At 40.9% G+C, this 14,916-nt stretch overlaps 1 protein-coding gene across 1 annotated transcript in view; it reads right to left on the bottom strand.

Moving 5' to 3' along the window:
• Nucleotides 1–3,642: 3,642 nt before the first annotated feature.
• Nucleotides 3,643–14,916, bottom strand: part of CMYA5 (cardiomyopathy associated 5) — a 46,264-nt gene continuing 34,990 nt past the window's right edge. The window contains exons 10-13 of the mRNA XM_058044094.1: nucleotides 7,061–7,194; nucleotides 6,202–6,301; nucleotides 5,086–5,262; nucleotides 3,643–4,234 (exon numbers count right to left, since the gene is read on the bottom strand). Of these exons, the coding sequence (XP_057900077.1) occupies nucleotides 3,982–4,234; nucleotides 5,086–5,262; nucleotides 6,202–6,301; nucleotides 7,061–7,194 (664 nt within the window). The 3' untranslated portion in view covers nucleotides 3,643–3,981. The remainder of the gene's footprint in view (nucleotides 4,235–5,085; nucleotides 5,263–6,201; nucleotides 6,302–7,060; nucleotides 7,195–14,916) is intronic.

Genomic DNA, 14,916 nt, shown 5'->3' with positions numbered 1-14,916 from the left:
GTAATCTCTGGTCAACAAATACTACTTTTCATTATGCCATAAGACTGGACAAATTTGCCATGAAAAATGACAAAAACTTTACTAGCTCAGTATCTCTTCCACAGCATGAGGCTGGAAGTGGAAGAGTTGCTCTCTCTTCCTTGGTGGTTCTGTGATTGTCTGAGCATATTGGGATTCTTTATAGCTAGTAAATCCATCAGCAAAATGACAGTAATGCAATTGTGATTGTGATTTTTCAAATCAAACTTAAACTTCAATATGCTATAGGTCCTACTTGTTAGTCTGAAGTAAGAATGGTTTGAAAGATCCTAATTTCACATTACTCTTAAATCTGTTTTACATACCTATTAAAAACCCCTGCAATGCTACTAGAAACAATATGTCACATGTGTATCACAGGCAATATCACAGGACTGTGCATTTAACAACACTTATTAAGTATTTGTCATACATCAGATTTAGTGATGACAATGTGCATACAGTTTTCAACAACGATGGTCTGGAGGGGGTTAATGCACCTGCTTGTAAAACAAGGCATTACTTGACCAATTCCAGTACCAATCATCTGAAAGAACAGCCAGTTCAAGAGCAGAGGTGTTCTGCAAGTGTAGGAACAGTGCGCATGCTGTGGTTTGCAGACACATTGCCAACGTCTGCCTGACGTCGCAAGGAAGCATGAAATTCTCTCTGGGGCAGACTGACCTAAGCGAGATTTGTGGATCAATACCACTGATACTAGCAATATTTCTGTTCAGCCCTAGTTTGACAGTAGAAATAAATTATTCTGTCTTTACAGTCAAGCCTATATTCTCATCTCAATGCACAGGCATTTACAAGCCTAATCTAAAATCTGCTGAAGTGAGAGGAAATTGTTCCTTTTAATGAAATGTGTTTCAGGTCAGTCCTATTATTTATTAACAATGCTTACATTGTTAGGCATCAGCTTTTGCACTTCAGAATGAAAATAAACCCCAAATTGCTGGTGAACTCTTTTAAAGATGTTTGTGTAACTCCTAAAATGTTGCTCGAAGCATGGAATGATGACTAGACTGTGTACAGACGTGACACAACCCTCTCAGAATTTTCATGAAGTCTTAGGGATTATCAGTCAAGTTAAGTGACATTATTTGCTGTGTCTGAGACATTTTAAAATGCTAAATTCATAAAGCACAACAAAAACATAGTGACTGGGAGGTTTCTGCCTTTTTCTTCTAATATACAAGTTATAATGGTGAGGAAAAAGAAAGCAACAAACGTCAAAGTCTCACTGCGCTGTACATTGAAGTGTTTAAGGGCAGTCACCTTCTAGAAAGCAAGTTTCTGAACTTAATGCCCATCAGGCAAGTAAAATATCACAGCAGATATACCTCTAAGCTTTCCAAGAGCAGCAGAGTTTGCATCCTATACTGTAAGTCCTAGCAGTTTAGCTGTGGCTTTTAGGGTCTGCTTTCTTCACTAATATGAGTGTTTTCTTTATACAGAATCTTAACTCGTATATAGTTTCCTGTTTAGTGTGCACTTTGTTCATTTTTCTGAACAGGACTTCTTCATCAGGCATAGCTTAAAGCAGACCAGATTTAGACATTCAAGTGAGTACGGTTTAAGCTCTTTGAGTGACACTTTCTTTTTAAAATAACTTACCCAGCTTTCACATTAACAGTAAATACATTTTTTGGACACTGCTCAATATAAAAGTTGGACCTTATATAAAATTCACCAATAACACCAGCCATTTTTTGAAATTAACAAAATATGTCTAAGAATGAGATGTCTCCAATAAAAACATTTTGCCAAGCTCAGGTGCTGTGATAGTACCTATGTGATAATGTCTGGCAATAGACAAAGCTTTCATTTTTCATTTTAAAATCACTAATTACTACTAATACACAGTTGCTTTTGACAAGGCAATTGCTTCTTGTCTTTGTTGAAAAAAAAATCCAGAAAATTTCCTGTCATTTTTTCTCCTTTTATCACTGTCTCTCCCCTTGTCAACATATCATATTGGGGTCCATGAAGTAATCCCACCTTTGGAATGGCAGTGATCAGGGTGAGGAGGGAATAGGTAAGATCAGCCCAGTACTGGGATATTTCAGGCTTACTTCTAAGAACCATGTTGAGATCTGGAGGTAGTCAAACCTCTGGTGAGCTCACTGGCTGCAGGAGCCTGAGGAACACACCCTGCTGACACTACTGACCTGTGTCTTAGTTTATCACCATCTGCTTTGTGTGAGTTTCCAGCCTACCTTCTGTCACCTCCTCCGCTTCAGCCTTCAGAGTAATGCTACCCCCAATACCCTTTCTGTCTTTCTTTCCCAATTAATCCTGGACCTTTTCTCACCATCCTCCACACCTCTACAAAACTCTCACTTGAGCCAACATGGCACAATCCTACTGTTTTATTCCACTCTCTCCTTGACAGGGACTCAGAACTGACACCGTTTTATTGAAATGCCAGAAAGAGCTCCAGCTTAAAATGAGTGGTCACAGGATCCTCTTTGTGTTGCCTTAACCAAACTCAGGCTTGCCTGAGCTTGCTATGACAGTCTGGATTGTGGCTCTCCTGGGATGACAAAGCACATAGCACAAAGGCTAGAGCACAAAACACATGCCTTGGTGGTGTTAAATTATAAATAAACCAACAGCAGGCACCTTCTCTGAGCATAAAAAGCAGAAGCTTCATTTAACTCCTCTTTTCAGCTGCAAACTCTATTAGACTCCTGAAACCTGTCTTAATTCAGAGAGTATTGCTCTTCAGCTGAGCTCAAAAATTAGTCTGGCAACAGAGTCCCCTGAGGCAGAAATCTCCAGAGCAGGCACAACATGAAAACATTGCCTGCCTGCTTTAAGATTTATTTCCCCCAGCACTCACTGGCATTCAGCACCACTGGCATTTGTGCCTTCAGCCTAAGACAGGCAGGAAGATAGCCACAGCACCAATATAAGAAGTGCTTGGAAAATGGTTTGAAAAAGCCAAGTAGAAAAATCAGCATCCTACTCCTGTGCTGACATAAACAATTTTTAGCCTGCTTGTTTCGTGGGGCCCTGAAACACTGCACGTCACTGTCATGCTGGTCCTAGTATGGATAACAGTAAAGAGCAGGGCAGATGCAGGAAAATTTACACAAACCTGAAATTAGGAGCATCAAATTTCTAAGAGCAAAGGTAAAAGGCAGTGAGAGAAAAGTGGTAATGCACAGGGTCCGGAATAGCAATCCTCCTTTCACTATCAAAACCACTGATCTGACATACTGAGGATGAAAAACACAAGGGAAGAATTTTACCACTACTATCAAGTTTCCTTATACCTGTGTTTTGTGAGAAGCTACTCACAAACACAGCACTTACTGACACAGTCAGGTAGCTGCTAGTCTGCTCCAAGCAGAGTAGGTAGGTGTAGCATACTCAGACTGGACATGGCTGATACAAAGACCTAGCTTGGGACTCCCCTCCCATTTTGCAAACATGAGGATCTCTACATGATCAACTTTGCTTAATTTGTGCATTAAAGATTTGGCAAACAATGGCACAGGATATATCAATCTTTAGCATGTTTCAGTTGTTGAAATTTTTATACATTTTCCATGCACATCATCTTGGATTCGGGCTCTGGCTGTCCTGGCAAATGATAATACAATAACTTTCATGTATTGCAGTGAGAAATGCATTTATTTCATACATGGGTTCATAATTAACTTTAAAAAGACAGCTAGCACTATCATATCTAACAAAACTTCTTTATCCCCTTAGAAGTACTGCTCTGTGTATTACTAAGTGCATGCTCCATCTGAAGGAGTTGATCTTCTTCCAGGCTCTGGGTGATTATCTATCTGAGCAGAAACTACAATTGCTGATGATGTGAAGAAGAGCTGTGCATGTAGCATTCATCAGTGAAAACTACCTGTCCTTTCCTGGCATACCTCTTCCTCTCTCTATCCCCTGATGCTGTATTCAACAGTTTTCTGGAAATTGCGAAACAGGAGATTAGCTCTGCTTCACGAACTCCGGTAGCTCCATTCCTGTGCACAGGGTAAGCACTCCTGCCTTCTCCAGGGCAAAGGCTGGGTGAGCAGCATCAGTGAATTTGTGCCTGATGGCAAACAGCACCAGTCCTCTCTCTGCATTGAAGAACAACAGCCTTCCACTACTATAATCCAACAGGATGCCAATCCTGGCCAGGTGCTCCGTCACATGGACATCACTCATCACACCAGTGTGAAGAAATCTGTAAAGAAAGCTGCGGGAAAATGGAAACCAGAATACAATGAGCCTCCCCATAGCAATTTACCAGAAATAACCTGCAGCTCAATTCCAATCTATTAACAGGTGGCTGCATACAGCAGCCTATCATGTGGCTGCAGCATTTTGCTCAGTACGTAGGCAAAGCAAATGTGGCATCACTTCAAGCCCTGCCTGGCATCCTTGACAAGCCTTTTCACTTGGTATCTTTGGACTTGTAGAAAAAAAACTCTTGGATGTTTCATGTAGCTAGTAATGTTCATACATCTGTATGATTTCACACTGAAAAAAGCACACTTGTTTAGATCAAGAGCACCTTTACAAAGTAGCAGGGTGGTGCCTTACAAATCTCCAAGCAGCCTGGCACTGGCCTGCTACCACAGACTATCCCAGCAGCCTGCAGTCCTGCCACAGTGGCAGGGGAAGTCTATCACTGTGAAGGACAAGGCTGGAGAAAACATTCCCTATAAAGTCTTGACATCTCCTAAAAATGGAATTGGTTCTAAAAAGGCTGCATTTATTGAAATAAATACCTTTGCTGGTGTTTAGTGAAGCAAATCAGGATATGAGCAGCAACAAACTAGTTCTTTAAGTTTTATTCACTCTCTGGATAAAGGGTGCTAAAATAATCTATTTTGAGTTTAATTTTATTTTTAAGGTGCTTTATAATTTTTAAACTAAGAGGAGGTCTAAAGGTTTTATGGAGATAGTCTTTTCTTATTATTCAAATTTACATAAAGGAAGCTGAAGAATCCTTTCTGCTCTCATGATTCTTGTGTCTGGTCAGCTTTATTTTCATGAAAGACAGGTAACTTCCTGTTCAGATACACCAGACTGAATCCTCTTTACCTGGTTTGTGTAGGACAGCACCTCATGCACCAGGAGGTATCACTCAACCCCAGAACACTGCTCTGTGTTATTGCCTCATAGCAAATCCCAATCCTGTAGCTTCTGCAGGCAGAGACAACAATTTCCCAGTAATGACATCCTTGAGCAGGCAGCAGTTCACCCAGGACTGAAGGAAACCTGTTTGTGCAAGAGGCAATATAGTAAAGAGAGTGTGGTGGTAGACAAACCATATTGTGATATTTCTTTCAGTCAAATCATGAAGCATCACAAAAAATTGCACTCTGTTGTTCTAACTGCAGAGTTTTATGAAAGATTTCACTGAGAGTCTTTTCATCTTTGCACTGAGATGGACTTATCTAAAAGACCTCAAATTTAGAAGACTTGTTCAAACTAGAAAGTCTGGGGTTTCATACAGACATAGTCACAAACATCTTGTGTACATTCAGTGGCAACAGCAACAAAAAGTGCTTAAACCAGTAAATCCTCATCACCTTTTAAGAAGCCATATCAGTGTGGCACAAGTTATACAAGGGGACCTGTGCTTGTCCTAGGACTGATACCAATATGTCCACCCCCTGCAATGTTCTCAATGGATAGAACTAGCCTGGTACAATCATGTGAACATATCCCAGGAGTACTTCCTAGTTCTCCAAAGCCACAAATACTTTGGAAAACACTACCAATAATACCCTCAGCAGAGAAGCAAACTATGGAAGATGGATTACTTCTATCCACAAAGTATTAAAAACAAAGCCCACAAAGCTGACGTCCTCAGTGGCAGCAAAAAATTGCTTTGAGACTCTGATGGATTAAGAGGTGACCATGGGCTGAAACAAATCGAGCAGTCAAAGGCACCACTACCTTTCACCTCCTGGCCATTCCTTAGTGTGACACCCAGCTCTTCCTTTACATCAATCCCACCACTGACTTAGTACTGAGATTTTGCAGTGTTTGAAAGGGAGGTTCAATTGCATGAAGTCCAGAGGCTGCATGACCAAAATGATTCAGTTCTACAAAATTAGTGTTGTGTTAAAGATGCCTATTGGCAAAAAAAATTAAAGTGAGGATCCACCCTGGACCCCACAAGATGGTTTTGCTTATCATACTGCTACTCACCCAGTGAGTTTGGTTTTTTCAGGAAGGTGGATCACTGTTGCATTAGAAGAGATTTGCAATGCGGGATGCGCTGTGTCACTCAGCAGGCGAAATCGAGTTCCTGGTACAATTCATGACAAAGAAACACCAGATCTGAGAGGCTGGCTACATTAACATGAGAGGAATCATAAAATGTTAAGCAACAATTATGGCCATCTCAGCTGGACAGGGTTGTATCTGCTGGTAGGTAGGAGTCACAGAAAATTGGATGCAAATACAAGGAGTTTTCCAAACTGAGACAGAAGTCTAATATTCAGAAATGCAGATAGGTGATAAAGAGGTCTTTTAGAGTATGTAAGAAGTTTGAATAATTTTCAATCAATTGCTTTTTTCAAAACACCAAATTTCAATTTTCAGGCTGATTTGGAAGAACCATACATAACACTATTTATCTAGAAATCTTACAGTTTTAAAACTGCTTTGCATGCTTCCTCATCACTCAAACTCCATTAAGTTTTAATTGTGAGAGGTTTTCTTTAGAGTCATGACAACTTTTATCTGATTGTGCTCTGTCAGATTCAAGGAAACTGAGATCCCTGAAGAATACTTAATCACTTCGTCTCTCTGACAGAATTCAACATTTTTGCTTGAGGTCACACTAGTTTTACACAGGACATAAATATACAAGCTTCAAGTGAAGTCCTGATTATGCTATTTTTAAGCAGAAAAAAAAGGATATAAATTTGATTTAACAAGATAAAAATTTCAGTAACTTGGTCACAACCATATTGGGAACTTCAGGTGTAATTTCCAAAGAAAAATGTTTGGCTACTTTGCCCTTTCCACCCCATTGTTTTGACATCAGGAAATTATGATCTACCTTTAGTTGAGATGAGAGCTGCTTCACTTTGTTCACTTGTCCCAAATGGGTTGACAGCCCTCAGGTAGAAGAAATAGTTCACATTGGGCTCCAGGGATACTTTCAATTCAGGTTTCTTTATACCAGCGAAAGACCTGCAAATGTTGAAGACACATTAAAATGTATGCAAATATCCAAACTAGGGAAGACTGCTTTATGCCAACAGTTAAGTTCCCTAACTGTATTGTTTATAACTGAAATAACAAAAACCATACAGAAACTCCAAATGAGAAAGACAAACACTGTTTTCACAAACAACTGGGTTATGTAGGAGCTTCAGCATTTCACTTGAGGGATTGTCTTCACTTTGTCTTACTTATGACCCAGTGCAGTCATTTGGTGTAATGATCACTTTAAGTTGGTTTTTGGCATAATTCATCACATAAAATTTAAGCAGCACAGAGTCAAATCCTCATCTGCCTCCTGTGAAAAGTCTGTTTTTTCTTTACAAAATAAGCAAGTTTCTGAAGGAAAAAATCCACTTTTAATTAATTAGTAACATGACACTGAATACACTTGTGTTTTACTATCTGGGCACATGCTTCAAGTCCAAAAGAATTGATACCATTATCTGACACAGCACAGAAATCATGCTCTTCATCATAAAATCATCATAGAATGGTGATTAACTTCTTATGAGGAACTCCTCACTGACAAATCTTTCAACAGCCAAGCCTGAGCTCTGTCTTTGCTGTGGTACCATGCACTCTAACAGGGCAGTTTTGCAGGAGGCAGAGCAGAGGAGCTGCCTTTACACAGTTCCCTGCTTTGACTACGCTCTCCAGTGCAGTGCCTTAAAAACTCTCCAGCCCTCACATCCTCTACCCCTGGTGTCTTCGTACACTGCTAGAAAGCAGGAGTCAGCACCCACTCAATCTGCTTCACAGGTGCTTCAAAGTATCCGTGAAAGTATTTTGGATGGCTAGAAAGATGCCATTTTATTTTCAACATTGACAGCAGTAAGAAAGATTGGCTTAACAAATTCTCTTCACTGGACCTTGATTTTCCTCATTTTTTGCCTCTTATGATAACAGCAAAGCCAGACAAAATACATGCTCTGCATTGTATGCCTGTAGGTAAAGATTGTTTATCTGTATTAAGTAGGTAATTTCCTTCAAGAAATGCTTTTAGGAATCTACAAGACAAGTATTTAAATTCCAGAATGGGAGACCTGCCTTTGGAGAGTGAGCAAGACACTTTCCCTTCTACCTCAGGTTTGAGAGTGGAGTCCACGATGGTCTCTCTCCACAATGGCAAGCAATGCCCCTGAGAAAAGCTAGACTAAATAAATTACTTTTTGCAGCACAAATTGCTGTGAACCCAGAGGAGGTAAGGCAAGCAAGTCAGCAGTCAGATCAGATCGTTCTATTCATTAGGGGTTACTGTTTTTACACACATATCCCACCAGAGAGCAGTACAAACTGATGAATAATCAGTGCTCATCCATCGGGATTTTTCACATGCCTGCTTCTGCTGCATTTATCATATCAAGGTAAAATCTCACCGCTCTTAATACACCAGATTCCTGCTTACACCACACAGATCTCTTTCTAGAAGGATGGCATCTTCAGAAAAGACTGGTGTGTCATTCTTATTAGTCTGTGACAGGTATTTTGCACTGACAGTTGTCATTAAGGGCAATTAAAAGCATCAAGAAAATGCACTGGGTGCTTCTGTGATGTGTACCTTCAATTTAAAAGAATTTCAAAGAGTCTGGGGCTCTGGCATGATCAGCACAAGACTATGCTACTTTCAGGGAATGTGTCACATTAATGCTGGAACTGATGAAGTAAAGAGAAATGGCAGAAATTGCATGGTTTGCTTCACCCTCCTGACTCACCAAGGCCCTGACCACAAGACCACTTCAGCAAGGCACTGACAGCACAGCAGGCTGAAAGGTTTAGGGAAGAGGTGCAACCTGATGAATAGACGAATGAGAACACAAGCTCTTTAGACTTGAGTATAGGAGACAAGAGAAAAAAAAAAAAAAAAGATGATTTGAAGAAAGCTACAAGATGGGAACTGAGAAAGGAGGCAAATATGAAAGGAGAGAAAGGAAAAAACATGATAGAAGCAGAGGTGGGAGAAAAGAAGTAGGCACCTAAGCTTTGAAGAAATTTGCCCAAGCTTCCTAGGCAAGACTTACCCAATCTGTTCCTTAAAAGCAGCACACTGACATTTTTGACATTTTTGACATGAATCTGAAGCACAGACCACCAGAGAGGAGTTTTAAGCAAAGAGTTACAAGTGACATGAAAAGAGGACATGCTAAGCTATTCCTTGAAAGCTGTCTGTGGTGCTATGTAGATCAGCATGCCTTAAGCACAGTGATGCCCTGTACACGGCTCCTTCTTCTGTCATCTGGAAAATGTTATGTAAGTCAGTATCCTTCCATAGAAATTAGGAGATCTTTTTCACTATGTACTACTCATCAGATGATTAAATAATAAAATACAAAATCACTTCTAAATTCAATTAGATAGTTACATTGTGGTATAATAAGTAGACATGGGGTATTTATAATCTGAAGTGTAGATCCCAGAGACGTCTCATAGGTATTTAGAAAACATGCTGGGTCCAGTCATTTGCAGAATAGGGTCAGCGATCGAAGTTCAGACTTTGGTCTCTTACAAATGCGAAATTCTCCAAATCAGAATTTGGATGCATATTTAAATCAGAGGTCAATGGCATGCTGCTTTTCAGTCATAACAGTGAGACAGAAAAATCTTGACTTCAATCTCATCTGGGCTGTAAAACGGTGATCAGATTTTTGAAAGTATTATCTGCTTGGTAATCTATTTCAGCCAGCTTTAAGCTGCCTAAGAATAAGAGCCCATCAATTTTAGCTATGATTAAGGCTTAAAAACAGTCCTGCTGCTGCCAACTAATGAAGCAGAATATGCTGACAAGAAGGAATTTCATTTGCTACATTCTGAGCCAGATCCAAGAGCAAAAGAAGCTGCATGCAATAAAGAAATAGGTCTTGCAATCTGTTGCCTCCCCTGTCTAGAGGGTAGGGTAAAAGGGGAGAGTGAATACTGAGGGGTCCCAGCAATCACAGTAGTTTATCACGCTTTAGACTGACTCCACAAAAGCAAGTATGAGAAGAAGGTATGATTAGTGCTTAGCTTACAGCATACAGGTTATGTGTAGGAGAAGGCGAGGGAAAATGCATCCTGACTGTGTTGGTGGAAGGCTGTTTCATTTCTGATTTCTTGTAACAAGCACTGCAGATGGATTTTCCTCAAGCTCACCTTAAGTAGTGAACTGTAATTTTGAAAGAAAAAGAAATCCACCTACAATATTTCTAATGTCAGATAGTTTCTACTTTATATACACCTGCCCACTTCAGAGACGATTTGAGATGTAATAATGTTGCTATCAAAGTGTGAAGCATCCTGGTCTTTAGATTAAACGTTATCTTACTTGCACTGTCTTCTCAATTTCTTGGTATTGTTGATACAAAAATTAGTGCACAAAAAGTCAAGAAGCATTCAAAGTTAACTATTTTAAGTATCTCCTCTCAATCCTTTCATTCTAAGATGAATCTGTAAGACTGAAAATCCACTCTTCAAATATCAGGTATGTGCTATTTAAAGCAGAACAAAAAGGACTTGCATGTTCCTTCACATTTAACTTGCCAAGAAATATTATAGTAGCAGTTTTATGCTAAATCTGTGATTACTCTGGTTTTAGGGACATCTGATCTTGCGTTTTCATGCTCATTTCTCTCATCAGCATCCTCATTTATTTAAAGGAAACAACATCTAGGGGATGTTCTTTTAATATTGCCTGAACCCAGCAAATGATATGCCTTGCAGTGAATCACAACACCCTCTGTGCTATAATTGTCATTTCCACCCCCAAGATCCCACTGAAACAGTACCTCCAGAGCTGTGCTGCTATCACTGACATGGAGTTAGGGTGAAAGTATGCAAGCTTCTCAAGATACATGTGGAAGCGTACAGAAAGGGTGCACCATGAGTGGAAAAAAGCTCTTGAAGCTAAAAATAAAGAGCAAATAGCTCTGAGTTTGCTCCCAGCTGTGCCACATGCCTCCTTTCCTTTCCTCTCCTCTCCTCTGTCCTAGCTCAGGCTGTTTTGGGATTAGGTCACGAAAACACCCCCTGCTTGCTGCTATCTGCAATTGGCAGAGTTAGAGGGAAGGAAGGATCTGCGTTTCCAACACCCTGTTTCCTGAGCTACCATGACTACCATGTGGGCAATGACAGAGGAGGGAGACTTGCTCCTTTTGTTCCAGCATTAGACTTGCTTCATCAGGAACCCAAAAATTTCATTCCCCAGAAGTGCTGGTCTTGCTCTGTCAGAAAGGATGACATACAGTAACTTCCACTTTCACAAGCTCACTGCATACTGCACTTATTTCTGCCTCCCTGAGTCTTACAGATTTCTCATGATGTGACACAGGCTTTCCATCTGAACAGCCTACATACCTAATCCCTGGACTACATTTCTCACAGCTTTCCATCTTCCACCCACAACTCCATTGACTTCTCAACACAAAGAGGCTGCTGAACAGTAAGAAAATAGCAGAGCTCTTGAAACTGAAAGAAACATTTCAAACAGTCACTCATAAAGATTCTGGAAAAAGATTCAACCTGTGAAAGAGCTTTAAAACCACTGCAGCAGGCCAGGGACTCATTTTTGCTGAAGATTTAAGGTGATTTTATATGAAATTATGTCCCTCAGGTGGCAAGCTGGCAAGAAGACAGAAAGGAGAAGGGAAAATGTAAATTTGTGTGGGGTTTTTTTGGTTGGTTGGATGGTTTTTTGTATGTTTTGGTTGGTTGGGTGTTGGATAATACCTTTTTCTTAACTTAGACATGGGGCAACTGAGAGGCATTTTAAAAACTTTGATTCCATTTTCAGTCTCATGAGAAGGGTGAGACAATAGAGATAATTCACACCATCACAATCAGAAGCCGATCATTTCCTAATTCCAACACACTATAAGTGTTTCTTGGCCTATCAGCTTTTTGCCATGCCATACTGTGTGCCTTAAAGCCAATCATCTAAAACTATCCCTTGTGGGTCCTACCCCAATGCATCATTCATTGTTCTATTTCTCCAAAGTATCTAGTCTTATTTGCAAGGCCATCTTTTGAAACTTTTTTCTAGCTCCATTTCTCTCAGCAATATCTGTCCTATTCCATGGCATTTCTAAGTCAGCATTTCTTATCTCAAAGTTTGCATACGGATGCAAACTGTGTGGGACTTCTACAAATCCATTTCCCATGACTGGGGTTTTGTGGTTTTTTTTTTGCTTGGTTGTTTTGTTTTGTTTTGTTTTTTGACAGTATTTGAAAGGAAACTTTAGTGAGGTTCCATTTCCAAATATGCTTCATATTCTCTCCCTCGGGAGCAGGGATTGCTCCAAGGATGTTCTTGGAGTTATTCAAAAGCATCCTGGGCAACTGGCTCTAGGGGGCTCTGTTTGATCAGGGGTGTTACTCTAGGTGATCTCCAAAGGTTCCTTCCAGCCTCAACCACACTGTGATTCTGTGGCATGCTGAAGTTTACATGTCACTGACTCAGACCAGTCTCTAGCTGTTCAATGAGGGCATTTCTCCCTGTTTGATCCCTTGGCAGTGTCCTTTCCCTTGGGTGAGATTCCAGAATGATATCTGTAGAAGTAGCCTTATGGGGATGGGACCATGCTGCCTTCTCCTGAACTTTTCTTGAATGCTCTTCCCTGACCTTTGCTTTCACACGATGCTCGCAGCAGCAACTGAATGAACCTTCTAGGGTTGCTGAGAAATGTGTTTGAACTCCCACCCAGGGACTGGGAGATTGCTTAGCTCCAGGGCTGCTGCAAGCACAAAAGGCACAGGCTGTCTATGAGAGGGCTCCCCATTCAGCTGATCCCCAAGATGCACGTTGCTCAGGAAACCTGCAAAGGACAAACCCCAAGCTTTCAAGGGAAAAACAAAACAAAACAAACACCTACAAGATTTGAAACCAAAATTCTGGGTGTGCATAGAGTCAGAGTTTTATTCTACCTTATATAGGTACTTGGCTTCTAGTCAAGTTGATTTTTATTCAAGTTGATTTCTAATTCTAAATTGCTCCTTTGGGGGCCCTGGATATGAGTGATACAGGCAATTCTCCATCTAGCAGTAGGCTTTACCCCCCCTCAACTTTATCTAAAATCTTAAATAGAAATCTTTAAAAAAACTTCTCCATCACTATAACAACTTGTGACACTACAGAAGATTTCCGGGTTATTCTCAAGGGGTTGATTTAGGGGGAAAAAAGGGAAATTGTTTTCAGGGAAAGTAAGTGGTAAAACATTTGTTTTTGACACACAAAAAGAGGTCAAAGCCCTTCTAAAAACAGAGAATTTTAAGCTATAGCAATTCTGAGAAAATTCATTTTTATGTCCTGTGGAAAGTTTTCACACTTGTCACAGTTAAAGGCCAGCTTCTGCTGACAAGGAGGCCAAAAAGTCAAATGTAACTCAGTATAATTATAAACACGGTAGATTTTACACAAGGTCACTTGAGAAAGCAAAGGGGTCTGTTCTGGAAGCTTTTTTGCCACATTTATCACCACACAAGAAAACACTTATGTTACCAACACCTTGCTCATGGATTACAGATATCAGCACAGCTTCTGGTTTAGAGGAAAAAAGTCAGTTTCAGATAACAGCACAGAAACTTGAGGGCAAACAACCAGCATATGTTTCAGATCCATTATCTTTGACCAGCAGCAACTTCAGCAGGTTGACAGAGACCTGATGGCCTCATGAAATAGGTACAAAACACAGCAAGACCCTCCGAGAAGCAGAAGAACTGGGCGAGACTTCTCCTTGATTGCAGTAATGCAGCACACTGGTACTGCATGATAAAAAGTCTCCCACCCACACAGAAACTTTTAATTTCAGTTTTCAGCCTACTTTTGTAAGGAGCAAGGCATTCACAATTTCACAGTTGTACTTCTCTCCTACAAAGCTAAGAACACTTCAGTCCACTTAACTAATTTTGACTGCAAACCCTTCCCTTCTCTTCAAGGAGCTCATACCTCTCTACGCCATCTTCATTATGTCCATGTGAACTAGCACATAGTTGAAGACCCTAATCCGGCTTCTCAGGAAGTGAAAAAGACAATCTCAGCTGGGCTGAGGCTCTTCCATGGGGTTCTGTATGGCAAGTCACCCCTCTCCACTTCACAAAACTTCTCAGACCTATGCAGCTGCATTTTGCTAAAATATTGTCACTGTTTTTATAAGGCAAACAAGGACCTCCAAGCCCTAAGGACCTGCAGACAACCATGTAGTTCCCTGCCTACAGCTGAGGGGTTGGAACTAGATAATCTTTAAGGTCTCTTCCAACCAAGGCTATTCTAAGATTTGATGATTCTGCAACAATTTTCTGGGCATTTCAGCACAGTGCACAGTTACCCGGCTCAGAATTGCCAACATCCCTCCTTGTCCGCTCCTCTATGCAGCACAGGCTTAGCATAGGGGAAACCAGAGAGGGTCTGGCATAAACAGCCACTACCCTGAACTTCAAAGCTACTTTTGGAGCCGTGTGGCATGCCTGCACAGCACCGAGCTCAGCTGTGTGTTTAGAGGTCTCTGCACGCACGTCTAGACAGCACAGATGGGTCACCAGTATTACTGAAACACCCACATCACCCTTACTATGCCCAGAGACGACTTGCATCTGGTTCTCCACAAAGGCAAGAGCAAACTCGGCCACGCTCCTCCATCACTCGCCTTCCTGTGGAGCTGCCCTGCTCTGCCTGGCCCCGGGGCTGCGGCAGCTGCGGGGCCGCCATGGCTTCCCCGCCCAGCA

The sequence above is a fragment of the Melospiza georgiana genome, chromosome Z (genome assembly GCF_028018845.1).
Source record: "Melospiza georgiana isolate bMelGeo1 chromosome Z, bMelGeo1.pri, whole genome shotgun sequence".
Lineage (NCBI taxonomy): Eukaryota > Metazoa > Chordata > Aves > Passeriformes > Passerellidae > Melospiza > Melospiza georgiana.
This window is presented reverse-complemented; position numbering and strand designations above follow the sequence as displayed.